Source organism: Bos grunniens, chromosome 7, assembly GCF_055505025.1.
Source record: "Bos grunniens cultivar Pamir isolate PY7600 chromosome 7, Bosgru_T2T1.0, whole genome shotgun sequence".
Taxonomy (NCBI): Eukaryota; Metazoa; Chordata; class Mammalia; order Artiodactyla; family Bovidae; genus Bos; species Bos grunniens.
In genome coordinates, this window is record NC_141171.1 from 60,441,410 (window position 1) to 60,468,929 (window position 27,520).

At 45.3% G+C, this 27,520-nt stretch overlaps 1 protein-coding gene across 8 annotated transcripts in view; it reads left to right on the plus strand.

Annotated features, from left to right (window-relative positions):
- Window positions 1–2,664: 2,664 nt before the first annotated feature.
- The window catches only part of ABLIM3 (actin binding LIM protein family member 3), a 136,747-nt gene continuing 111,891 nt past the window's right edge, over window positions 2,665–27,520 (plus strand). For 5 of the 8 annotated variants that reach the window (XM_086412364.1, XM_086412356.1, XM_086412359.1 and 2 more), the window contains exons 1-2: window positions 2,665–2,867; window positions 3,248–3,347. In XM_086412364.1, the coding sequence (XP_086268490.1) occupies window positions 3,335–3,347 (13 nt within the window). In that variant the 5' untranslated portion in view covers window positions 2,665–2,867; window positions 3,248–3,334. Of the gene's footprint in view, window positions 2,868–2,991; window positions 3,348–27,520 lie in introns of those variants that run through there. The other 3 variants (XM_086412360.1, XM_086412358.1, XM_086412363.1) reach the window with 1 other exon arrangement.

A 27,520-nucleotide genomic window follows, 5' to 3' on the forward strand; every position in this document is an offset into this window, starting at 1 on the left:
TTTTCCAACACCCAGGAGCATTTGTCTGTTTCCGAGTGCGACTTGTTTATCTCCATTCTGGAGTCATAAAGTTCCAAACAAACTTCCAAACAAAGGGACCCTCTGCTCTGCAGCTCTTAGCCCCATTCTCTTGCGAGGGCAGAGCCAAGATTCTGCTTTCCTAATGATTTTCACAGCCGATTCCACCAAGGATCCCACCCCCAGCTTCCTCCTGCGTCTTTCCCGGCTACCTCCGATTGTTATGGACATCCTCACTGGTATAGCTTTTCAAGCTTCTTTTAACCCTTTTCTTCCTATCCTAATAACTGTGCAAGAAAGATAAGATTGTTTCCCCAAAAGAAGGTAATTGGGGCTTTTAGAGTGGACCAATGGTCTCTCCAAAGAGCTGAATTCACCAGCATCCAGATGGGTGTAGTGTTAAAAAAGCAACCCAAACAAGAAGAACTGGTCAGTTAAGCCCCTCCTTAGCTGGAAAGTTCTGAGGCATATTTTCATGGCCATCACTCTATGGAAAAGTAGAAAATGACAGGACTCTCTCCGAAGGTAGGTATAAGTGAGGGATGATATTAATAATTAACTTATATCATCTTCATTTGCCTAGCATTACTCTGAATATTTTCATACAACAATCTGTGAGATAAGTACCATATTATAACCATTTTATAGATGAATAATTTGAGGCTCATAGAGGCTGAGTCTCTTGCTAGTGAGTGATGGAGCTGAGATTGAAAACCAGCCAGGCTGGAATTTGCTCCTGGGCTCTTAACCAAGCCACCATCTGGTTTACCTAATTCATACTTGGCTTAGTTCATTACTGTCCTGCTCACTCCTACCAAAAGATTTATGCTCCAGGAGGCCAGGGTCTTGTCTGTCTTCTTCTACCCCAGCTGCCAGCACAAGTTCAGTTCAGTCGCTCAGTCGTCCTAGCACAAAGTAGGCAATAAATGACTCCTGAGTGAATAAATGAATGAGTGATATGTTTTTATTTGACTTTGTAAATCTGAAAAGTTCTGAACTTTGAGGTTTTGGGTGATAACTAAATATGTTCACTGAACAGTCTTTTTAATTTTACATGTTAAGTTTAGCTGAACTTTCTCCCAGGGTGAAAAATGATCTCTTTCCAAGCCTTAGAACCGAGCAAGTTACAGGTAACTTGGGAATTGAATAAAGAATCACAATCTGAAAATGTAGGGGGTCTCTAAAGAGATCTTTGGGAATCACTTACGTATTTATTAAACACTACTGTGTTTTCAGAGTTATCCCAGGCCTTTTCCGTAGCAGAGTGGTATGTGAATCACCTGGGATCCTTGTTTAACATGCAGAGCGGATCTCCAGGTGATTGTTATACAAACAAAATTGTGAGGAGGTTAGGGTTATTCCCCCTCTGTTGGCAACAATTCCTAGTAAGCTATCCCAAGGTGTTTCAAATCCATTGACCCTTCAGTTTATTTAAAGATCCTTTTGTTGTTATCACATCTCAGGGGGTGAGGTAGAAACACTGTATTTATCTAGGAGGTGTTCTTTCCCCAGTTTTAAGAGGGTGGCTACCTACCTTTATCCTGGCATCTCAGCATCTGGTACACTGACTCTCTCTCACAAAGGACCAATCTAGAAATGAGAAGATCTGGTACAGTTCAGCCACCAGATGCTGTGTGTCTGGGGCAGGTGGTGCAGCCTCTCTGTTTCTTGTCTGCAAGTCGGGGGTGTGAGTGGTTCACAGCTTTTTTATTCTACACACACCAGTGACCTTCTATAGACAGGAATTGTGTGTCCTCTCAGCCTTGTTTTTCTATGCTCAAAAGAAATGGTTCTGTGACCATGAACTAGGTTCAGAAAGGTGACAGGGTAAGTAGTCAGAGGCATGTCAAGAATCTCATCCCACTGAATTAACCAGCAGAATCAGAATATAGGTTTCTTTAATACACACCTGCAAAAACTAACTACAGGGAAAAAAAACATTTGGCCATACAAAACTGGGTGAACCAGTGAGTCTGAGTCACTAGGGTTCATACCTGATACTTGCCTCACACAGGGAAGTGTTTCAAAGTAGGTCTTTCTGGACCTTCTATTCTGAGGACTGAGTGATACTAGATGCAGGAAGGACTGGGGTAGTCTGTCAGTGAATATCTATTGATACCCACTATGTGTCAGGTGCTTTTCTGGGTGTTGAGGGCTTGGCAGTGAACCCTACTGACAAGACCCATACTTCGATGGAACTAACATTCTCATGGAGGAGAGGGATAATATTAAAAAAAAAAAAATGTAACAAATGAGTCAGTGATAAGGGGTATGAAGGGGAGGTAGGGACAGAGGTTAGGAGACTGGAGGAACCATAATCTCTTATCCACTTGTCCAGCCCCCACCTTCTACCCTTGAGGAACACGAGGCAAAGCCAGCAGCGACCTGCTCAAGACCAGACTACACCCAGCTCGTCAGAAGCGGAGTTGGAAGTGAACACTGTCTTCCTGCGAAGCCAATCCTTTCTTCACAGCCCCTCTCATGGAGGGTCTATTTTCCTGCCATTGTCTAGTTCTTAGACCCGAGTATCGAGGGAGGGAAGCAACGCTCAAGCACCCCCTCGTTCGCCCCAGGACACAGGATTCCATCCATTCCCCTTCACAGCTCAGGACCCAGAGAGAAGCCCGGGCGGGGCGGGGCCTGGACACGCGCCGGCGCGTCCAGCAGGTGGCAGCAGCGAGCAGCCGCGCCCCCCGCGCAGCCACCCGGCGAGCCCGCATCATGGATGTCGAGCTCTCCTATTTCGCTTTGCTCGCCTCAGAATTCGAGACCCCAGACGAGGACCAGGATTCATGAACTGGTCTCAGGGGCCCGGGCAGGGGCCTCTGGCTCCCGACGCTGGCCGAGAGGTGGGTCCCGGGGCGGGTCGCCGCTCGTGGACGCCGGGCGGGGACGCGCTGCCCAGCAGAGCCCGGCACCCAGCGCGCTGCCCCCGCCCTGCCTCCCTGTGGTCCACACCCCCTTTGGGCTCCCGAGCCGCTGAGCTGCAATAGTCGGGGTGCGCGCCAACAGGCGCTGCCGGCCCCGCTTCTGCCGGGCAGTCAGGTCCCAGGAGCGGACGGACCCAGGCGCCCGCGTCCTCTCTGCCGCCTCCTCCTCCCTGCTCTCACCTGAGCTATTAGCCCACTTGCCTTCAAGGCCAGAGGCTACAGCCCAGACTGAGAGGGACAGCAGAAGGGGAGAGGGCACCTGAGGATACAGAGCTAACACCGGACTATTTCACCTCCAGGTGATGAGTGAAGTCGAAAGATCCGAAGATTTAAAAAGCATCTGGAGTCTCCGTATTGAATGAAAAACCCAGTGCAAAGGCATCATCATGAACACGAGCCGTAAGTGGGTCCTCCTCTTCTTTGCCATGGGAACAGGGTGGGGGCGGGAGGTGCAGGAGCCGGCGCTGGGGTTGCCTGGAAGGAGGAAGGAAGCCTGGCACGGGGTGGACACATGCCCCCAGACTCCTCCTCGGTTTTTTCTGTGCTCCCTCCCGAGCACAGGGATATGGCTCCGGGTTTTCATGGTATTTGCTAATGTTTTATTGGCCGCGCCACTTGTCTCCGTTGGGAAGGCTGCTTGTCTCCTTCTAGCAATGCCTGAGAAGGCCTAGGAAGCAGAAGTGTAGCCATTGTCTGACTGAGGGGGCTCAGAGGAGACCTCCCGGCAGACAGCTGGAAAGAAGAGGAAGGCCCTGTTGGTCTTGGAGCTGGAAAAAGGCAGGGAGACTGGCCTCGGGCTGGTGGGTGGGTGGGTGTGGGCAGACTGTGGGATAGGAACGAGCAGTTTGATAAACAAATCGTCAGGAAGCCACCTTTGGGTCTGGATGGAGATTGTGAAATATCCCGCTCTAGCGTGCAAGCAGCCCCATGGACCTAGGGCTGATATTTTTCACATACCTGAAGGCTGCATTTAGCCATCCTGAGAACAAGAGAAAAGAGACAAGCCCTTTAGCCAATGTTTCTAAAATGCCAGAAGCAGTAACTGCTCTGCAGAGGCAGGACCAGACATTTTACTGCTGGGCTGAGCCTCAGCTGCTGAGAAATGCAGTGAGAGATACAAGGAGGCCTAAGCTCTTTCTCTTCAATTCAGTACCTTTGACCATGGGCACCCACTGGGGCAGGTGTTGTGAGCACCACCCTGAAAGAGAGATCTGGATTCAAATCCCCCTCCTGGCCAGCTTCACTTGTCTGGGTTGTTTAGCAGCATGTGGGGTTGTTGAACCAGAGAACGCCTAGGAACATTCACTTCCCTGGGTCTTTGACTTGGCTCTCTCCTCTCTGGATCTCCGATTGCTCATCTGTAAAATGAGAAGGGTTGAATTTGAGCTTCTCCTAGTCTAAGAATCTGCAAGTTCCTTCTAAAAAAGCTACAGCTGAGAAGCAAGGTCATAAAAATCAGTACCTTCTGAGGCTGTGTTTGACACCAAATCAGGTTTCCTTAACCTCCTTCCATTTCAAGGCTGTTGGCATGGAGGGGAGGAAAACAAAGCCAGGGAGATGGAAATGAAATATATTTATTTACTATATATTTGTATGAGTCATCTCTCTGCCGTCTTCCTTTGTGTATTGCATAGCTGTGCTAGGCAGGCAAGTGTAGCTGGACTCCCTCTGCCTTTTACAGCCCAAGAATTTTGCTTCTTGATTTTGACAGTCTGAAACAAGGCTGAGGCTTCACCTGAGGCTCAGGAAAAGAGCAAAATTAGGTAGAACCGATCACCTAGTGGGCCACAAATTTGCATCCATCTGTGCTCTCAGACAAGTAAGAATCTGAAGTGCCTGTCACTTCTCACTATCTCTAGGCAGGGAAAAATGTATTTATGGGAGTCCTTTCTCACTAAATGACAGAAGAGAAAGATGGCTCATTTATTTTTCAAGGAACTAAGAAAGAAGGTAACAAGCAACAGACTCTGCTTTTTTCTCTCTTTAGAATCATAAACTCTTGTACCATTAGCAACACTGAGTATCCCCTAAAGAAGGAAATAGATTTTACTTAAAAAAAAAAAAAAAGTAGTAGAATTGAGTACTGCAGAAGAGAAGGATTAACAGAAATGCCATTCCAGCCTCATATACTTTTTCTAAGTGGGGAGAGCGCGTTTATTTTCCAGGAGCAGGGGAAAATAAACAGAGTGACTCAGGCAGCCTGCGGGTCCCTGAGGTTCCCTATGAGGAAGTGATTCTCTAAAGGGCTACCTGGAGGCAAACTGTGGAGAAACTCCTGCTCAGGGCTTTGGGGCCGGGCTCCCTCATCACTGAGGCTCCTCCCCACCCTGGGAGCCTCCAGAAGGAAAGAGTAGAAATCAGACCTTGCAGAAGTGATGGTGTGATGGGGTCACAGGTCACAGGGACAGAGCATGGGCATGTGGCCCTTGGGGTGACCTGCTGTAAGCAAAAGTGCTCGCCCCATTACCATGTGAGACTCTTAACTCAATCCTCATGCCTGAAATTGAACCTAAGAGAAACTGTCACTCGGTTTTTTCCTTGCACTTTCACTTCCTGAATCCTCACTCTACCAGCCACTGGGCTACGCATTTCACCTGCACCTCTCTCACATCCACCCTGTCAAATGAGCATTATTGCTCCAGTTTTGCAGTCTTCATCAAGTCATGTGGCTAGTTTTTGGGTTGTGAAAGGTACGTGGACGCATAACATTATCAACAGTGTGTGCCATTCCTAATCAACTGTTCAATGTCACCGTTGAGATGGGGGCAGATCATGAGCTTCTTATTATATTGCTGGTCACTTTATCTGGAGTAGAGGTGCATGGGCTGTATAAGCTTGGGACAGCGTGTAAGAGTTGAGACAGCTCGAGCCCTGCCGTCAGGTGGGCCCAGGTTCTAGTTGTGGTTTCACTTGCTGGCTATGTGGTCCTCGGGATGGTTGTCTCATCTGCAAAATGGGAATGATGGGACCTTCCTCCACATGGAATGGAGATAAGTGTTCATGTGTCATGTACAATTCAGAGAGCAGTACCCGCAACATAGCTGGCAAGGTGTCAGCGATGGTGGCCAGGCTGTCATTGTCACTGCTGTAGTCACTGTGGTTCTTACCATTGTGGACTTTATGACATTAGCAAGCAAGTCACTCAACCTCTCAGATGTCACACCTTTGTCATAAATTGAAAGGAAAGTAGAAATGGGATCTTGAGGACAAGACAGGAAGGTGAGAGATTGCTTTGTAAATATATGTAAATTTTTTATTAATAAGAAATACATGTCTCAGTTGTTTTAAAAAAAAAAAAAATAGGGGAGTGCCCAGTCAGTGACTCCTCAGAGTACATTTTGGTTTAGTTTCATCAGAATTCTTCTGAAACTTGCTGAACTTTAGCATGCTGCAAAACAGGGCTGTGAGAGAAAGCAGTAGTTCTGGAGATGTAGAGTAGGGTGGTGGTCCAGGCCTGGGAGAATGCAACAGGTGGGCTCCAGCCATCTGAACCAATAAGAGAAGGGGAAAGAGGTCTCCTTGCAGAGAGAACAAAACACCAAAGGCATGAGCAGGACACCCAGGGCTAGTACTGAGATCGTGGCCCGCATGGGCCAAGGACTTTAGGGAAAACAGAGCCATCATTTCTACCTTGGGCTCTGTGAGGTGGGTCTACCTTCCAGCCTTTCTGTCCCCCTGCACACACCCAGCCTAATTCCAGGGATCTGTCAATTGACTCCTGATGTGCTGAGGCAGCCTCCTAACTGGTCTCCCTTCACCCACTCCAGCCTACTTCAGTGCCCCATCCACTCTCTGCATCACCCTCTGCTTAAAACACACATCCCATTACTCTTAAGATGCGAGAGGAGACCTCTCAGCAAGGCCTGCAGAGTCCCCCGTGGCCCAGCCTTGCTCACAGCCCCAGCTCATCCACACATGCATCCACTTTCTCCGCAGCTCCATCATGTCCACCTCCTCTCATTCACCTCTGGGAAGGCTCCCTGTCTCTAGCACCAGCCCCTCTGCCCACCACCCCTCTTCACCAGGCTGGCCTCCTCACCCCCACCCCGACCCCAGTCCAGCTAACAACTCCCCTGATGATGTTCTCCTCCTGTTCCTTCAGAACCTTGTCTCTGGTGTAACACACTCACACCTGTGGTCACATTTTCCTGACCCTACAGAGCAAGGAAAGTCTGGTCCCAGACCTCTTGCTCTCCATAATCCGCAGAGCCCCAAAGGCCTCACCACCTTATGTGCATTTTCTTAGGCAACAATGAATCTTTGGTTATTTCCTGTCAGTGTCTCCCATTTTGTCTTGGCCCCAGGAGTTCCCAAGTCCTGGGAATCAAAGCCAGGGGAGACCGAGTTGACCCCAGAGCATCAGATGCCCTGAGCACCAGAGTTAGTTCCGTGTGTCGTAAAATGCTGTGCTTCACTTGGGTTGGAGCTCCCAGAGCTCCTGAAGACCATGGCTTTCCTGGGCACAAAGCCAGCACTGGATCATCCTTGAAGTTGGAGAGTGACCTGCATACCACATAAAATGGTACCAAGAGCCATTCTCCCTTTATTGGCTTCCCCTGATGGTCTCTTCCTTGGCTGTTATTATGGATTGGCATGCCAACGAGCTACTTTTTTGGAGTAGGCTTTGTTTTGTTGAAATCCTCCCAGGTGGCACTAGTGGTAAAGAATCTGCCTGTCAATGCAGGAGATACAAGAGACGTGGTTTGACAATCCCTGGGTTGGGAGGATCCCCAGGAGTAGGAAATGGCACCCCACACCAGTATTCTTGCCTGAGAAATTCCGTGGACAGAGGAGACTGGTGGGCTACAGGCCATGGGGTTGCAAAGAGTCAGACATATCTGAGCATTGTTTTGTTGATGAGAGCAAAAAGAGTCATAGAAACCTCACAAAGGTGTCACGGGATAAGCAGACAGCACACTGGGGTAATAAAATCCTAAGCTTTGGGGTATGGATTCCTGAGTTCAAATTCAACATCTATCATGTATTCTCTTTATAATCTTGTACAAGATAGATCATGTTTCAACCTAAATTTTTATGATTATAAAATGTTGGCAGTAGTGCCAGATGGGTTGTTGTGATCAGATCAGATCAGTTGCTTAGTCGTGTCCAACTCCTTACGACCCCATGAATCGCAGCACACCAGGCCTCCCTGTCCATCACCAACTCCCGGAGTTCACTCAGACTCACGTCCATTGAGTCAGTGATGCCATCCAGCCATCTCATCCTCTGTCGTCCCCTTCTCCTCCTGCCCCCAATCCCTCCCAGTATCAGAGTCTTTTCCAATGAGTCAACTCTTTGCATGTGGTGGCCAAAGGACTGGAGTTTCAGCTTTAGCATCATTCCTTCCAAAGAAATCCCAGGGCTGATCTCGTTCAGAATGGACTGGTTGGATCTCCTTGCAGTCCAAGGGACTCTCACGAGTCTTCTCCAACACCACAGTTCAAAAGCATCAATTCTTCGGCGCTCAGCCTTCTTCACAGTCCAACTCTCACATCCATACATGACCACAGGAAAAACCATAGCCTTGACTAGACGAACCTTTGTTGGCAAAGTAATGTCTCTGCTTTTGAATATGCTATCTGGGTTGTTGTGAAGATGAAGTGAAATAGCATGAGAAACTCCTTGGTGGTAGGTCTCAGGGAATGAAGTTGAACCTGAAGTTGCATTGGCCACTGAATAGAGCAAAGTTTTGAAATGATGGTGTCATACGAGCCAAACCCTCTGGTTCAAAACTAGCCTGTTTTGCTGGTATTGTGGCCATCACTGGGTTCAACACACAGGAGAGCCGTGGCTTTCAGGAAACCTTCAGGAAAATGATTAACCTGGTATTGTATATGAGTCTAAAAGGGCAAGACAGGAAGGTAGGATCCTAGATGAGAGATAATTAACCTAGTTCTGAAAAGGTCTGAGGGCCAGGATTTGAGTGGCTGTAAGAATAGAACTTGGGCAAACTTCAGGAGATGATGAGGGACAGGGAGGCCTTGCATGCTGCAGTCCATGGGATCGCAAAGAATCAGAAATGACTGGGTGACTGAGTAATTACAACAATAGAAATAAGGGGAAAGATCCTTTAGAGAATGAAGTCCGCATGGCCTTGTACCTGATTGAGTTATAGGGTGAAAAAGAAGAGGAGTCTATCTTAGGTCCTGGCAGGGAACAGATGTGTGATTTGAGGGGATTTAAGCAGGAGCCTTTGCAAATATGTGAGAAGGATGTAGAGAAATAAACAAGAAGCCCGGATGGCCAAGGACTAGGAGGCTAGAAACAGTGGCCCTTACTACTCTTACCACACCTTCCCCCAGACTGAAAGAGGGAAAAAAAAAAAAAAAAGGAAGCCAGAGACCCAGTCAGCTGTAGGGAAGGCACTGTCTGGTGGGAGTTGTTGCTCCTGGCAGGCAGGCAGCTCATGGTAACACCCCAAGGAAGGAACCAGGGGAATAAATATCCTGACCTCTCTCTCCTTCCTCCCTTGGATTTCCTATGGTACCCAATCCAACCAGGAGCCAGAGGGCAAGGAAGGCAGCTGAGCCCCCACCGTAGTCAGCCTCCCAGGGTAGAGAGGGAGCAGAGTGGACCTGGGGAGGCAAGGGATTTCAGCATCCAAGACACCCAGCTCAGGAGCAGCAAGACCTCCCTCTGTTCATGTCATTGCTCACATCAGGAACTCTAAGAATTTCTAGAGAAAAGGATCTATTGTAAATGGCACAGGAGGATGCCTGCTAATGACATTCTAAATTCGCATAATAGGTGGAGTAGAGATGATTATATACTTTATAAGAATAGAGATTTTAAAAAATAAAACAGTACTTCCTAAATGAATAGAGCGCTTGTTGACAAATGACCACTTGAAGCTAAGGGAGCGTTAGAGGAATAATATAAGGAACAATGTTAAACCATCCCAAATGAGTATAACACATCTCTCAAATCACAATGTGATTTCAAGAGTACTTGCATTGCATAAAGGAAGTGATATCAGTTCTGAACTCTTTCATTCCTCTCTGGAAAAAGCCTTATCTGACTGAGATATCATCTGGTGTCGTGAATGTGAACAACTGGCCAGTACCCAGCGTTAGCCAGATACCATTGTAAAGAACAGAAAACAACCAGAAGTGTGTAAGCACCTCTTGCTGGGTGCTTTGCCAGTTAAATTGTTTTCCTGCAGTTCTTAAGGGCATAGACTGGACCTAGATGGCTGGGTCCACATTCCAGCCCTGCCCTTTCCTTGCTGTGTGTGCTTAGGCAAATCACTTGCCTTCTGTGTACCTCCGTTTCTCATCTCCAGTCATAATCACAGGGGTATAGTAATAGTGCCTCTCTCATAGAGTTGTTATAAAAAATAAATAGGTTAACAGTTGTGAATTGCTTAAAACAGTGCCTGGTATATAGCAAGTGTTTATAAAATGAATAAAAATAGTATTATGCTAGAGCTGCTGTAATAAAGTACCTCCAACTGGGTGGCTTAAAGAATAGAAATATATTGTCTTATGGTTCTGGAGCTGAAAGTCCAAAATCAAAGCTTCTGCTGGGTTGGTTCCTTCCAAGGGCCGTGAGGAACGGATCTGCTCCAGGCCCCTCTCCTTGGTTGTGGTGTCTGTCTTCTCCCTGTGTCTCTTCACATCGCCTCTGTCTATGCGTATTTCTGTGCCCAAATTTCCCCTTTTCATAAGGACCTTATCCAATAAGGTCTCATTGGATAAGGGCCCACCCTAATGACATCATTTTAACATGATTACCTCTGTAAAGACCACATATCCAAATAAGGTCACATTCTGGAGTACTGGAGGTTATGACATCTATGTATAAATTTGAGGAAACACAATTCAATCCATAAGGCGTTTGTTAAGTAAATGACTCCTCAAGGAGAGGATTTCCCTGTGGATCAGTCTTCCCAAATACCAGCGACACCCTGGGGCTAGTGTAGGACGCTGATAGTTGGTTGTCTACCTAGTCTTGATGTTTAAGCTCTGATTTTACCACCTCTAACCAGCAGAGATGGAGCCTGCCCCAGAGAGCTTGAAGGGAGTGATCACACGTAGGAGGTGCCCAGAAAAGAGGACCGTGGTGACTCAGTATTCCAGTCTCTCTGCAAAACGCACACTCCCCACCTTACCCCTCATTTTGGTCATTATGCACAGCTGTAGCATTTCAGCAGTGAAACAGAATTTATAGTCGTGGAATTGTTTTTCAGTCTGCCTGGTTCCTAGGAATGTCCAAGAAGGGGAACAAGAATTAGATTGTTCATTTGTTCACTCAACAAATATTTACTGACCACCAACCCTGCACCCAGCATGTTGCTGGAGACACAGCCGTAAATATAACAGGCATGGTCCTTGCCTTCGTGGATCATATAGGTCAGCAAAAGGGGCCAGCTGGTGGCCTGCCTGATAGGATATGTTTTATGTGCCCAACACCAGGCTTTCAGTGAATTTTAATTATTTACAAACACTCAGAAATCAAAATTGGGATTTCTAGCTTCTGTCTAAGGACAGCCTGAAAGACCTGGCATCCGTGCCCCTTTGTTCCTACATGGCAGACAATAGTCAGTAGAATTGCCTGCCTTGAGGGGGCATGTACTATTCTCTAGAGAGCCATAGTTGCCACCTCTATAGGAAGAGAGGTGTCACACAAGGACAGCTTAATACTTTTCTATTACCTTGCCACTGTAGGTGTTTGAATTTATTTTTAATTGAAATATAGTTGACATACAATATTATATTAGTTTCAGGTACAGAGCAAAGTGATTCATGTATGTGTGTGTGTGTGTGTATATATATATTTTTTTTTTCCAATTCTTTTCCATTACAGGTTACTGTAAGATATTGAGTATGGTTCCCTGTGCTATATAGTAAATGCTTGTTTATCTATTTTATATGCAGGCATTTGAATTTTTTAAACTCTAGTCTAGTATATGACTCATATAACATCAAACACAGAGATGAGAAAACCGCAGCTATTGTTCATCATGGGAGAAAGTTCTATCTCGAGTTAGCAGTTGATTAACACCGCCATGCCATAAAGTGCTCTTGAAGTGAGCCAGATCCTGCTCATGGCCTTTTTTCCCCAGCTGACACATTCCCAGAGGGTGATATCATATCCTTTTGGATACAGTTGGGCAAACAGTGCCCCACCCCCAACTCCTAGAGGTCAGTTTCACTTCCAGAGGAATCTGTTAGTAGGGGATGGGCACAGACCAAAGTAAAGCAGCTCTGGATACCTGGTCCCAGTTCTGGGTGCCTTTATCAGCCCAAAAGTAGGACCCTGGGAGGCTGGACTGTTCCAGAGCTTGTTGTGACATATGGGACATGCCTGGTCCAGTGGAGGACATCTAGTCGACAGCATGAGCTCCGTATCTGTAAGGTCAGTTTATACACCCACTCAGCTAAGGGGTGATTACTGAAAGGTCACACCTTGACCCAGAATGGCTGCATAAAACCTCTCTGTTATGATGGGGATCGCCTACTTGAGAAAGAACGGTGAGAAATTGGGTAATGCCAACAAAATTTCTTCAGTGGAGACCAGATTTTTCTTCATTTCTCTGGAAGAAATCAGGATAGTAAATTATTCATAGAAAGCAACGCACAGTACGTAGCACATTGTCGTTGCTCAAAAGATATTTGATGATTTAATTCATTAATGAAAAGCCCACTCTCATTTCCTTTATGAAGATCTCTCTTAGTTTCATCTTTATGACCATCTGCTATGTTGCCCACTTGGATATTCCAAGGCACTTCAAATTCAAACTAAAATTTAATAAAATTTTTTTAAATGGGGGAAAAAAAAAAAAAAACCTTCTACTCTGTGGTCCCAGTTGATTGCTAGAATCTGCATTTACCCAGTAAGGAAGTTAGTAATCAGAAACTAGCCCTCATCTGCATTTCCGTTTCCTCCACTCCCCTGTGTTCAGTCTGGGTCCACATCTGGTCATTCCTACCTCCCAAATGTGACCCAAACTCTTCCTTCCTCAGCTGCCATCACTGCCCAGTGTCCCCAGCACCAGCCATGGCAGCCACTGGAGTAAATGGTTGGGGGAGGGGTGGGTTGAGCTCAAGTTCAGTCGCAGGCGTCAGAGCCATGTGGGCTGCTGGACAGTGTGATTCCAGGCTGCAAGGGGCAGGAGGGGTCATAGTGCTGCTCTGCAGAACCCTGATTAGGCTGTGTCTGAGCATTGTATGCAGGGTGGAGCATGCCCAGCAATGGTGGAGGGACTTGAAACACCCTGAGGAGAGGGCCCTGAAGGAGCAGCGGGGATCCTCCAGAGTCAGCCCCACACATTGGTTCTGTGTCCCCCAGAGAGTGTAGATGATCCCTTGGTGATTTCACATGATGCTACTGGATTGTGGCCTGCAATCCAGAAGTGTTAGCCTTCTTTCTGAGTGCCTCGCCAGCCAGACAAGAGGTCCAGACAGGCTCCACTTTGCCGTCCTATTGCTCCCTGTGCTGTGGTTACTGCTGTGTGCTCGTGCCACAGCCCCACCCCCTTCTCTGGCAGAATTCCACTCTCTACTGCCTGTATCATTTCAAAAGCTTTTTCCTCGGATCTGCTTGATTTTGTGCAAGGCACAGGTCTTTCTCCATGGGCTGTTATCTCTTGCCCTCACCTGCACCAGCAGGGCCAATGAAAAGACTGCCTTGCAATGGTCTAATGACACAGTTGATCTATTTTAAGCACCTGAAGCACACTCCACCAAGTGCCAATCTTCCCGCAGCAAGCTGCTCTCAGCGTGCGGGGCCAGGGCCAGCTCGAGGTCTGCTGCTGCTTTTTGAAATCTGGGGAAGCAGCCCAGGGATCCAGACCCTGCCCGTCCAAGGACGATCTAAAGCAACCGTAAAATTAGATATCTTCACAGTCAGTATGAGGTATTCTGCAAGGAGAATTGCCCATAGTGTCAGAAATATAGGGCACGGGAACCTCGAGTGACCATAAATTCCTCTTTCAAAGGGCAGAAACAGAGCCCAGGCCCATTTCAGGTAGGGAAAAGGGACCTAGGAGGCAACATTTCAGAACAAAGAGAAGCTCAAGCCCCATCAGAAATGCCTGAGCCTTAGACCCATTTTTCCTCCTCCTCCTAATCAAGAGACATTCTTTTCCAATTATAGCCTATCTGAGTGCAATTATTTACAAATATTCTTTATTTAATTCTTGCAACAATCCTGCAAAGCCTTTCCCTGCTCTGTATGTAAGGACGGTCACCCGTGTTACATGGACTCTCACCATTCTACACAGAACTCACCATTGTTGGTAACTGTATTAGCCATTGGCTTGTCATTTCTGTCTCTTATCCCCTTTTGGACTATAAGCCACATGATGGCTCTGTGACAGGCCTGTTTTGTTCACTGCTGAGTCCTCCAAACTCATTACCACTCTTGGCACAAAGTGATGGCCGCCAGTGACCGTTCATGTTGGCTGAGCATTAACTGTGTGCCAGGCGTGGTGCTAAGGTCTTCACAGACATGAATGCATTTAACCCTCACAGAAGACCTAGGAGGTAAATGCTAATAATATCCTTGTTTTACAGACGGGCAGACCAAGGCTCAGAAAACAGGTCTCTGGTCCTAAATCTCATATTTAACAAGTAATGACACCTTGAATGAATATGTGAATGGGAGGATCTAACATAGACTATTAAATACTCCCATTTTGCATAAAAGGGAAATGAGGTTCAGAGGTACAGTCTCCTGGCCTCAGTCACACGAGCTGGGAGGTGGTGGAGCAGGTATTTGAAACCACATCGAGCCAACTCCAAGGATCTTTTCCCTCCTTCCTGCTTCCTCCTCTTCACCGTCTTTCCCCATTTTACTGTGATGAGAGTTACGGGGTGAAGGGGAAGTACAGGTTGGGGTGGCTGGTCTTTTTCCTGTTGGATGTCCCAGCACTACTCTCCTGTTCACTAGGGCAATGACACAAATCCCTGCTCTCTGCATGGCGGTGTACCAGGTGCTGAGGGATTGGAGATGCACAGGAAAGAATGTGACCTCAGACAGCCTCCTTCCAGCATCACCCAGGGGCAGACACGAGCAAGGGTGACTGTAATACAATAAAACCCTCTTGGCTGTTGAAAGAGCAGGAAAGAGTGAAGAGGGAGTCAGGCCAGATTCCCCTGAAAGAGCCGGGGACTATTTTGTGGAGAAGGTAGCATTCACTGCAGATCTTGAGAGATAGCTTGGATGGGGAAGAAGGCCGTTCCTGATGGGCTCATCCATCCACTCTCGCAGGCTAGCTTCCACGTTCGCTTGTTGCACAAGTTCTGCATCCCAGACCCATGGCTGGGTGTGGAGGGTAAAATAAACAAAAACAAAGTAAACAGAGGGTTTCAGGAAATGTCAGCAGGTCTGGTTATCTATGAAGTATGAGGAGGTGGACAGTGAGGAAAGAAGGTGGGGGCGGGGGTGGCTGGTAAGGATCAGATCTTTGAGAGTTGTACATGCCAGGCTGGAGAGTATTTGTTACAGTCTGTGACCAATGAGGAGCCATGAGAGGTTTCGAGCCGAGCAGTGAGCCCCTCCTCAGAGCTGTGCATTATTTAGGAAGATCTCCCTGGTAACACATACCTGATGGATAGGAGAGCCCAGAGGCAGCAGAGGCTGGCTGAGCACCGTGGAGCAGGTGTGAACGGATGAGAAGGGAAGGCATGCAGAGCAGAGAGGATGAGCTGGCGGGTTCCCTAGGCATGCTGTGCATCGGTGTTGGTGTCACTGCTCTTGTCCCTTCAAGTGGACCTGTTAATCTGATTCTGATTGCTGGGACTGTGCGAACTGATACTTTGAAAATTAGGTTACTGACCACAGTGAGATGCCTTCGATAGTGTATTTGATAAGCACTTGAGCTGTGGAGTCAAAACGCCTGGATTCATGTTCCAGCTCAGCCACGAACTAGCTGTGCAACCTTCTGTGACTTTCTTTACCCCCATAGCTTCAGCTTCCTCTCAAGGTGGTTGGGATGGGGGAGGGCAGAGTGAGGGAATGGGTGTTAGATGCTTAGCACACACTCAGTAATAATTAATGAAATGCAGTTGAATGTGTTGGAAAAAACCCTTTTCAATAAACAAATTAATCAGCACATGGCATGGATAGGACCAGTCACCGCTTAATCATTCCATTGGAGAGAGGAACAGAGGTATTGATAGCCTAGGACTTTCACTAACATTTAATTTTATTTATTTATTATATGTCAAACTATATTCTAAACTCTCTGTGAATTGTCTCTTTTGATCCAAGTGTGAGCCAGGAATGAGATTAATGTTGAAGAAGACAATCTTAATTGAATAGGGAGAGAGTCATACCAGGCCAGGAATTGATAAACCTTTCCTGTAAAGGGCCAGGTCGTAAATATTTGGAGCTTTGCGGGCCATATGGTGTCTGAGGCATAGAAGCAGCCCTTGATGATATGTGGTCATATGGATGCGGCAGCAGTTGAGTCACAATTTATTTCCAAAGGTAAAGGTGGAGGGGGATTTAACCTGTGGGCCAGTTTGCTGATCCTTATGCCACATAATCTCTAATGTCTCTTCCAGCTTTGAAATTCTAAATTTGAAAGTCTAAAAGGAGGACACAAATACTTAATCTCTCTTGCTTAGTTCATCTTTGTAACTATAAGAGAATTTCACCTTAAATATGATAAGGATTACACTGGAAAGATAGACCCAGAAAGGACTCTAGAAGGCTCCATCCTCTTTGTGGCTTTGTTTTCTGCACAGCCTATAATTCATACTCTGGGATTACCTGACTCATCTCATGTGACCACTAAATGCCAGGGTGCACAAGCTGCCCTAGGGTCTGTTGAGCAGACAGCTCTTGATACTCAGGTCAGAGACTCTCCACTTGAGAAAAAATATACAGGGCAGTATCCATGCCAGGGCCTCCAGGCGCAAAGCGAAGTCTCCTCCTACTTTGCTCCCTGTTCACATTTCCTGCTCAAAGCCCCCCTTCCTCTGTAATGAGGTGCGATAGCCGAATTGTCTGTCCAGCGTGTTTTATCATCCCTGCTTCTGATTCCTTGCAAGAACTGCCCCTAACTCCCTGGAGTACAAATGAGCTGTCAGTTGTGTTCTGCCCCTCCCCTAGGTGGTGGCACATGACCTAGACCAGCCAATTGGGGTATCCCATCTACCTATGCCACAAGGATTTGTTCATCAATGGACATTAGACCCAAGGGAGGTCAACCGTAGTATTCGCTGGAATTGTATAGGGAAATACTAGGAAAAAGTATTCATTCCATTAAGGTTGCTGAGCTAAGGCTCTTGGAATACTAGTGGGCATTCCTGTCCGGCATGTGGGAAGAAGTTGTTTGAAAAAAGTTATAGCTCTTACTATATGGTAAAGCCTCTGAATCCAGCTAGATCTGAATGCAGAGGCTGCCCACCCCACCCAGAGACCTCTCACTTGTAAGAACCAACAGATTCTCTTTTTTGCCTAAACTAATTTTGGGTTTCTGTAAATTACAATGGGAAGGACCCTAACTAAGGCACTTGCTGTTGTTATTTTACCCTTTTTCTCATAGGCAATTACCTCATATAATTATCTTCATTTATCAAAATTCTAGCCATCTTTAGGCTAAAAACTTCCTCTCCTCCACTCCTGAAGTTATTTTATTTCCTCTTCTAAAGTCCCGAACTCTTGTTTTAAAACATTCTTATGATTATGGGTCATTTGCTGTAACTCAACAGCTTTATTCATGTGCATTTCCTAGCACTCTTCTTAGACTATAAGCTCTTTGAAAATAGGAGCACGATGTCAGTAGGGAATAGTGCATTTGTTCTACAGCTACAAGCAACAGACCACTGCGGAGTCAGAGCATTATTGCTGCAGCTTACACATCCATATGTGCACCAAAATGCAAATGCATGATATTCTGTCAAATGCATGCATAGAAGGAAAATCAATGTGGTAAAATAATTGTTACTTAAATACTAATTGTTACTAACATAGTGAGGCTAATATTTTTGACAATAAAAAGGAATCCTCCAATGATCTGAATGTGGTTACATGGATATAAACAAATGTAAAATTCTTAACCTTTACACTGAAGATTTATACACTTTATACAAGTTACACCACAATAAAAAGTAAAAAAAATAAATAAATAAATAAAGGAGTCCTTATACCTTATACTTGATAACCCTGTCCATCACTAGTCAATACACAAAATTTGAGATAGGTCTTGCTGCTGCTACTGCTAAGTCGCTTCAGTCGTGTCCAACTCTGTGCAACCCTATAGATGGCAGCCCACCAGGCTCCCCTGTCCCTGGGATTCTCCAGGCAAGAACCCAAGAGTGGGTTGCCATTTCCTTCTCCAATGCATGAAAGTGAAAAGTGAAAGTGAAGTCGCTTAGTCGTGTCCGACTCTTAGCGACCCCATGGACTACAGCCTACCAGGCTCCTTCACCCATGGGATTTTCCAGGCAAGAGTACTGGAGTGGGGTGCCATTGCCTTCTCCAGAGATAGGTCTTAGACCTTAATAAATGAAAAGCTAAAACTGTACAGCTTCTGGAAGAGAATATTGAAGATTATCTTATGATCTGGAGGTAGGCAGTGACTTCTCAGAACACTAAAAGCGGCAAAAATTGGCAAGAAATTCTAACACTTTACAAAAGAATATATACAAATGGGTGCTCAGCATCATTAGTCATCAGTTCAGTTAGTTCAGTCACTCAGTTGTTCCGACTCTTTGTGACCCCATGGACTGCAGCATGCCAGGCTTCCCTGTCCATCACCAACTCCCAGAGCTTGCTCAAACTCATGTCCATCGAGTCAGTGATGCCATCCAACCAGATCACCGTCTCCTCCTGCATCCAATCTTTCCCAGCATCAGGGTCTTCTCTAATGAGTCAGCTCTTCAAATCAGGTGGCCAAAGTATTGGAGTTTCAGCTTCAGCATCAGTCCTGCAAATTAAAACCACCTTTTTACACCCATAAAAATGGCTTAAGTTTCTCATATATTGTTGGTGGGAATGTTAAATGGTACAGCAACTTTGGAAAACTGTTAGTTTCATAAAAACTCAACACAATAAAATGAAGATCCAGCAACTCCACCCATGAGAGGTGAAAACATAAATCTGCAGAAAGTTTTGTGCAGAAATGTTCCAGGCAGCTTAATTCATAATATCCCAAAGCTGGAAACAATTGGACTGTTCGTCTGTGGACAAATGGATAAGCAAATCTGGTTACATTTCCACAATGGAATACTATTCAGCAAAACAAACAAAAACAAAAAAAGCAGCTATTGATACATGCCACAGCATGAATGAATCTCAAAAAAAAAAAAAAGCTGAGTAAAAGAAGCGAGACAAAAAGAAGCACATACTGGATGATTCCATTTATGAAGTTCAAGAACAGGCAAAACTAATCTATATGGACAGAAATCATAACAGAGTTTGCCTCTAGTTTGGGGGTGGAGTGATTGGTCACAAAAGGTTACAGCAAATTATCTCCATATTACGTTAATGTGTCCTTTCTTGGCTGAGATGTTGTTTACATGTGTTTATGTATTTGTCAAAACTTTTTGTTTTTAAGATGTATGTATTTCATTATTTGTAAATTACACTGAATTATTCTCTTATAGCTCAGTTGGTAAAGAATCTACCTGCAATGCAGGAGACCCCAGTTCGATTCCTGGGTCAGGAAGATCTGCTGGAGAAGGGATAGGCTACCCACTCTAGTATTCTTGGGCTTCCCTGGGGGCTCAGCTGGTAAAGAATCCGCCTGCAATGTGGGATACCTGGATTTGATCCCTGGGTTGGGATCAACCTAACCCTTTCCCTAGAGAAGGGAAAGGCTATCCACTCCAGTATTCTCCAGTATTCTGCAATTCTGGAGAATTCCATGAACTGTAGTCCATGAGGTTTCAAAAAGTCGGACACGACTGAGTGACTTTCACTCACTCATTTATGTGTGTGTGTGTATGTGTGTGTTGTGTATGAAGGATTCCTAGGCTTAGAAACAGAAGAACTGACTCCTAATCTCAGCTCTCCTACCAACTCAGTGACATCTGTTGATATTCTCATCAGTTCAGTGGGCCTATCCTATTCATCTTTGCTTACCACAAAGGACTATTTCAACTATCATCACACCTGGGAAAGTGCTTGGTGAATGCTCAGATATTGTGCATTTCAAGAGCCTCCTCTTCAGATGGTCTTGTGCAGGTCTCTTCCTGGCCCTGATTTTCCAGCTACACTGGCCTCCTTGAACTCACCACACACTTTCCAGCCTCAGGACCTCTGCACATGCTGTTTCCCCATCAGCATTGTTCTTGCCCCTTGTCTTCCATGGCTGGATTCCTTGCCTGCTTACAGTCACAGATGAAATATTTTACCTTCAGATTGCCTCTCCCCAAGCCTTACTCATTTCTTCTTTCTACTTGTCACACTTTGGAATTATCTATTTCTTTAGTTGCTTCTTGTTGTTTAGTTGCTAAGTCGTGTCCGACTCTTTTGCAACTCCGTGGGCTGTAACCCGCCAAGCCCCTCAGTCCATGGGATTTCTCAGGCAAGAATACTGAATTGGTTGCCATTTCTTTCTCTGGGGGATCTTCCCGACCCAGGGATTAAACCTGCATCTCCAATAAACCTGCATCTCCTTCACTGGCTGGTGGATTTTTTTACCACTAAGCCACCAGGGATGCATATCTTTCCCGTGGAACTATGCACTTCCAAAAGAGAGGAAACGTGCTTGTTTTATTCACCAGCATGTCTCCAGTCCTTGGTGCATAGGAATTACCCAGTAAATATTGCCCAATAAATAACTGCACCAACGAAGATGGTATTAGCATTAGCAAATGGACTTTGTAACCTGTTAGGAGCCTGGTAGGCTGCAGTCCATGGGGTTGCTAAAAGTCAGACACGACTGAGCGACTTCACTTTCACTCTTCACTTTCATGCATTGAAGAAGGAAATGGCAACCCACTCCAGTGTTCTTGCCTTGAGAATCCCAGGGACGGGGGAGCCTGGTGGGCTGCCGTCTCTGGGGTCGCACACAGTCGAACACGACTGAAGCGACTTAGAAGCAGCAGCAGCAGCAGCAGTTCTGACTTGGGACTTTCCGCTTGGAGCCAGGTCTTCCCTGGGGCTTGGTGGGTATCAGGAGGGCTAGTATCACTGTAGCATACTCAATAAGAAAAAGCTTTTTATGTCAAAGGACTCAAGGAAATCTTAGGATATCTTGTCCTTAGGAAGGCTAGGACACTTTCTATTCATGAGTCTGTTGGGCTATAACCTAAGAGCTCTACATTTATCTACATGTTGAAAAAAGTCTGAAGCACACACAGGCTAACTTAACTATCACACAGGAATTGTCCTGTCTCTCCAGGGCCCTGTGTGTCCCACGCCTAGCACAGGGCCCAAGATCAGGTGGAATGAACGCTTGTCTCCATATTCATCCTCCTACTCAGCACTTTTCAGACCTCTGGTCCATCACATGGCCTTTTAGCCCTAATTGCTTTCCTCTCTCCCCTTCTAATAATCAAATCACCTTTTGGGGGCTTTCTGGATGTGAATGCCCTTGCCCCACTGAAGTGGTTTCTCTCCTGGGCATCAGCCCCAAGTACAGGGCACCTGGACATCACCCTGAGCTGATCTGTCCACGGGAGCTCTCCAAAACCTTCTATTTTACCACAGGAATGTGTTAGCAGACCTGGATTACTTTGGCTTCGGTGACATCATTCTGTGCTGTGGGGAAATGCTTGTTAGCCAGGAGCAAAGTCCAATGGAGGGTGTAAACTTAGAAAAGGCTCTGGTGAAAATCTAAGGGGCTTTGAAATAGGGAAGAAGTCTACCCCGTCCTCCCACCCATTTCCTCTATAGCCCAAATTCTGCCTCACTGTCTCCCTTGTAGTCTGTGTTCTTTCTACCAGTGTCAATAAGCCCTTTATGTGAGTGGGATTTGGGGCTTCTCTGTTTCTCATCTGAGAATCTGTCCTGTGCCAATGGGTTTGGGCCTTTGGCCCACATGTTAATTATTGTCCCAGGGTTCATAGAGTCGACTGGGGACAGAATGCCTCTTTGGCTGGAAAAGAGGTATTCTGGTAGGTTGTTTTTTTTTTTTTTTTTTTTATGAAGCATTAATCTAGTTTAGAGAGGTTGCAAGAGTGAAAATGTGTGTATGGTTCGTTGATGTTTGTTTCTTCTTGTCTGGGTGCCACACTTAGCTGAGGTTTGGGAATTAAATGTCAATGAATCTCTGAGTATTTCTTGAACTCATATTGACAATCATCATTTTTTGCTGCCATTAGTGTCAAGAAATTTTTTAAAAGTATTTTATAATGCAGAATGGTGGAAAGGAAGTCTGGTGGTGTGTGTGTGCACAAGTGTAGAAAAGCAAGCTCACTAAACTAGGAGTCGGAAGTCTTGATTTGGAGTCTGGGACCATCTCAGTTCCCTGAGCCTTAGTTTTCTCATCTGTAAAATAGGTGGAGTGATCTCGTTTCCCTTGACTCATGTTTTGTGATATAATTATTGCAATGAATGAGAAGCTTTCAGTTAACCTCTATTTCGCTAGTTATTACATAGATGCCTTCTCCCTTGACTTTCTTTGAAAGAGAATCCAGCAAATGTTTGAATTGTTTTTTCTTATTGCTTTGGATTGTTAGATATGTTTCTTTTCGTCATTAGAATTTAATACAGCTGTGCACAGAAATTGAGCACAAGGCAAATCTAGCTTTATTTGGGTTATAGGTAAATGGGACGAGGTAAAAAGAGTCCATTCATTGTGCCTCTAGTGTCCTTATGTACAACTGTCCTCATTTCAAATTTTTCATCCCATTGTTAGGCCATGCGTCCAGTCATGTGTTTCAGTATCATTCAGAAAGCGTGGTCTCTATAATTAAATGACGATAAAGAGAGACACAGGACAGTAACCATAGGATAGAATCTTTGCTCTTCTCTTTGTGTCTTGAAGGGCAGTGAGCAAGCTAGACCAGAAAGAAAGAGCCCTTTCATCGTGCCCGTCAGAGCAGGTGACTCGTTTTGGCCGACAGGCCCAGAATTTCACCCTTCAGCTCATTTTACAATTCCCAGATGAATGGTACCCATCACAGGATTCACCCATGCCTAGTTTGGGAAGGATACCCTTGTACACCTTGGTACATTTTTACTGTTTACTACTCCCCTCACTTTTCAATTTTTTTTTAATTGAATTATACTCGATCTACAATATTGTGTTAATTTCAGGAGTACATCAAAGGGGTTCAGGTATATATATATATTTTCAGATTATTTTCCGTTTTAGGTTATTACAGGATACTGAATATAGATCTCTGTGCTATCCAGTAAATCCTTGTTGCTTCTCTGTTTTATGTATGTGCTTAGTCGCTCAGTCATGTCCAACTCTTTGCGACCCCATGGACTGTAGCCCACCAGGATCCTCTATCCATGAGGATTCCCCAGGCAAGAATACCAGAGTGGGTTGCCATGCCCTCCTCCAGGGGATCTTCCCAACCCAAGGATTGAACCCAGGTCTCCTGCATTGCAGGCAGGTTCTTTACCATCTGTGCCACTAGGGAAGCCTGTTTTATGTATAGTATCTGCTTGTATTTGTTAATCCCATACTCCTAATTTATCCTTCCCCTCCACTGCCATCCCTCTCCCCTTTGGTAACCATAAATTCACTTTCTATAATATGTCTGTGAGTCTGTTTCTATTTTGTACATAGATTCATTTGTATCGTATTTTTAGATTCCACATGTAAGTGATATCATGAAATATTTGTCTTCTCTGATGTAGTTAGTATGATATCCTTTAGATTCATCCACACTGCTGCAAGTGGCAATATTTCATTCCATTTTTGTGGATGAGTAATATTCCACTGTATTTATACACACACACACGCACACACACATCACATCTTCTTAACCCGAATTCAGTTGATGGACACTTGGATTATTTCCCAGTGGCTATTGTAAACAGTGCTTTTAGCTGTTGTTGAGACAGTCTCTACCAGTGACTAGCCTAAAAGAGGCAGTGGGGCAAGAGCAGTCAGGACTGAAAGCTATCTGCCTTGAGATGAATCTTCCAGGACGTGCAACACATCTGCATGTGAAAGCACCTCTGTCATGTCTGTTTTGGACTGGGAGTCTCCTAGTGTTGAGAGGAAGCAGGGTGCATTGGAAGGACAAGAAAAGCCAGGCGGCTGTCATCTACTGCTGGAGGTGAGGAGGGTCGGAAAGGAGATGGGGGAGGCTGGCAGGGACCAGGCCATGCAAGCACTTGTCAACCATGGCAAGGAGTCTGGCTTTATCCCAAGAGCCAAGTGAAGCCATTAAATGGTGTTAAATGCTCTGAAGTGTGGTGAGCGCTTCAGCACTTCAGGGGTAAGCATCATTGGATTTGCATTTTGAAAGCATCACTCTGGCGACTGTGTAGAGAAGTGAGTGGGCAAAGGAGACCAGTTAGGACCTGTTGGGATCCTCCAGGCTGGAGATATTAGGGCCTAACCTAGGAGTAGATTGGTCAGGGCACTTTCCACTCCAGGAGCATTGCATGGTCTTGATGCCCTGGGAGGTTTTATATCTCTATACTATTTAAAATAATGATTTGGAGTCTGTATTAGTTTCCTAGAGCTGCCATCACAACCTTTAACACATGAGTGACTTAAGCAACAGAAATATATTTAATGATAGCTCTGGGGACTAGAAGTCTGAGATCAAGGTTTCTTCTGAGGCATCTCTCCTTGGCTTGTAGATGGCCAGCTTCTCCCTGTGTGCGTCTGTGTCCTCATCTTCTCTTGTTATGAGGGCACTAGTCATACTGGACTAGAGCTTACCCTTACAACCTTATTTTAACTTAATAACCTCTTTAAAGACCCTGCCTCCAAATACCGCCACATCCTAATTCCCAGCAAATGTTTTTTCCTTGATTTTCCTATAAGGGGTATTTAGGTAACCTGTGAAAGTGAAAGTCACTCAGTCATGTCCTACTCTTTGCAACCCCATGGACTTACACAGTCCATGGAATTCTCCAGGCCAGAATACTGGAGTGGGTAGCGTTTCCCTTCTCCAGGGGATCTTCCCAACCCAGGGATCAAACCCAGGTCTCCCACATGCAGGCAGATTCTTTACCAGCTGAGCCACAAGGGAAACCCAAGAATACTCCAGTGGGGTAGCCTATCCCTTCTCCAGAGGATCTTCCCAACTCAGGAATCAAACCGGGGTCTAATGCATTGCAGGCAGATTTTTTACCAACTGAGCTATCAGGGAAGTATTTCTATTATTCATCATTATCTACTCCCACCTCACTCTCCTTAGGCAAACACGTACCTAGAACTGCAATATGTATAGGAAAAGTTGTATAACTCTTTGATCGATTTCATTTGGGTTTTGGTCTTCCACCAGAATACTGAACTTGATGGAATTTTGAATTCTATTACAGCATGGTTTAGCCACAGAAATTTCCTTTACTGGTTACTTCTTGAGAACAAGTCTGTTGCATTTGCTTTCCTTGTGGTCTCCATAAATTCCTATTGTAGGAAACAGCTGTCAGGTGTACCTTAGCCAAAAACGTAACTCCTCAACTCATCCCATGGCTGTATCTAAATGTTTGCGAAGCGCCCACAGAATTGTTGTTGTTGTTCAGTCACTTAGTTGTGTCTGACTCTGCAACCGCATGGACTACAGCATACCAGGCTTCCCTGTCCTTCACTGTCTCCCGGAGTTTGCTCAAACTCATGTCCCTTGAATTGGTGATGCTGTCTAACCATCTCATCCTCTGTCACCCTCTTCTCCTTCTGCCTTCAGTCATTCCCAGCATCAAGGTCTTTTCCAATGAGTTGGCTCTTCACATCAGTTAGCCAAAGTATTGGAGCTTGAATTTCAGCATCAGTCCTTCTAATGAATATTCAAAGTTTATTTCCATTAGGATTGACTGGTTTGATCACCTTACAGTTCAAGGAACTCTCAAGGGTCTTCTCCAGCACCACAATTTGAAAGCCTACAGAATACTCTCCAGGGTTTGTGAATATAAACAGTATCCCTCCTAAAGTAATGTACAGTCTGCTAGAGAAATAAGGCAAGCACAAAAGTGATGATATCATAGGGTAGACTGTGCTCTAGGTGAATGGTTTTCAAAACGTGGTCCCCAAACCAGCAGCATGAGCATCACCTGGGAACTGGTTGGAAATCCATATTCTCACCCAGCCCTGAATATCCTGAATCAGAAACCCTGGTAGTGGAGCCCAGCAATCTGAGTTTTGACAAGACATCCAGGGTTCTAATGCATGCTTAGGTTTGGGAACCACTGCTTAGTCATAAGAAGTACATGCCATGAGATTTTAAAGAAGAGAGATAATGGAGGGGGGATGAGGAAGAAATCTGTAAGTCTTTCTAAGTATGTTGCATATGAGATAGGCCTGGAGGAGTGGGCTGGATTTTGGTATTTATATGTAGATGAACATATTTACTACAGTTGCCATCTGCATGTTTATATATTTCTTTTACAAAAGTAATTAACAGCCTGGACTCTTAACTTGAGAGATCTGTTAGCTGTCCCTTCCGTGCATTTTAACTGGCTCGGTATGAATGGAGGCTTCCATCAACATATGCTCAGTTATAGAGCTGGTAATTATGATTGGAGGCATTTTGTTGGAGGAGACTTTCTGTTCCCAACATAGATTGAATTACAGTCTACCTTTAAATCCTTAAAGGATTTAAGCAAAAATCAAAGCATCCTGGAATCTCACGGTGTGTAGGGATCTTTAAGATCATCTAGTCTAATAACCCAGCCAAATAACCTGTGAGCTGGCCTTGAAATATACATGGCCTCAGGACACTCAGCATAGTAGCATTTCTACTAGACCAGTGAATGATTCCATAGCATGGATAAGCAGACTATGGCTCAAAGGTAAATTCTGGCCCACTGCTGATCTTTGTAAATAAAGTTTTATTGGAACACAGCCATGCCCGTTCATTACTTATTGTCTAAGACTGCTTTTATACTACAGTAGCACAACATTTTAATCCATCCTTAAGATTGTGCAAGAACTCTTAGATCACGAGTAACCAAAACTCAGGTCAAACTAGCTCAAGTTAAACAGGAATCCATCAGCTCCTGGACCTTTGAAATCAAGGGGAGGTCTGGGTGAAGTTGCTGCTCTGGGGATCAGATGGACTGTCTTTTCTAGTCCATGCTGCCCTGGTCATGTCTACTGTACCTCCTGCTGCTAAGCTCTCTCCCTGTTCACTCAGCCTGGTTAGCTCTTCCGCCCTCACTGCCCATTTCCATTTCATTCCACCCAGTCTGCTCTGCTAAGTTCAGGTCTTTTTTTCTGGCATAGTGGATCCTGCAGCCATAGCTTTGAGCACTAGACTTGGCATCAGAAGTCCTGGGTTCTAGCTCTGACTGTGCTCTTGAATACAGAAATGTGCATGAAATAAGATGTCAAGACACACTGAAAATTTTTAAAAATAAATAAATAAATATAAGGGATTTCTTTTATTCTCTTAGTATCAAAGAATATTTAAGCTAGGAAAGGCCCTGAAGTTTATCTTATCTAGGTGACCTGGGTGACAAAATGATCCATACATGTGTTTTACTTGACTCATGTACTGTTCTTCTTTATTTTTGGGTATTTGAGCCAAACTATAAACACA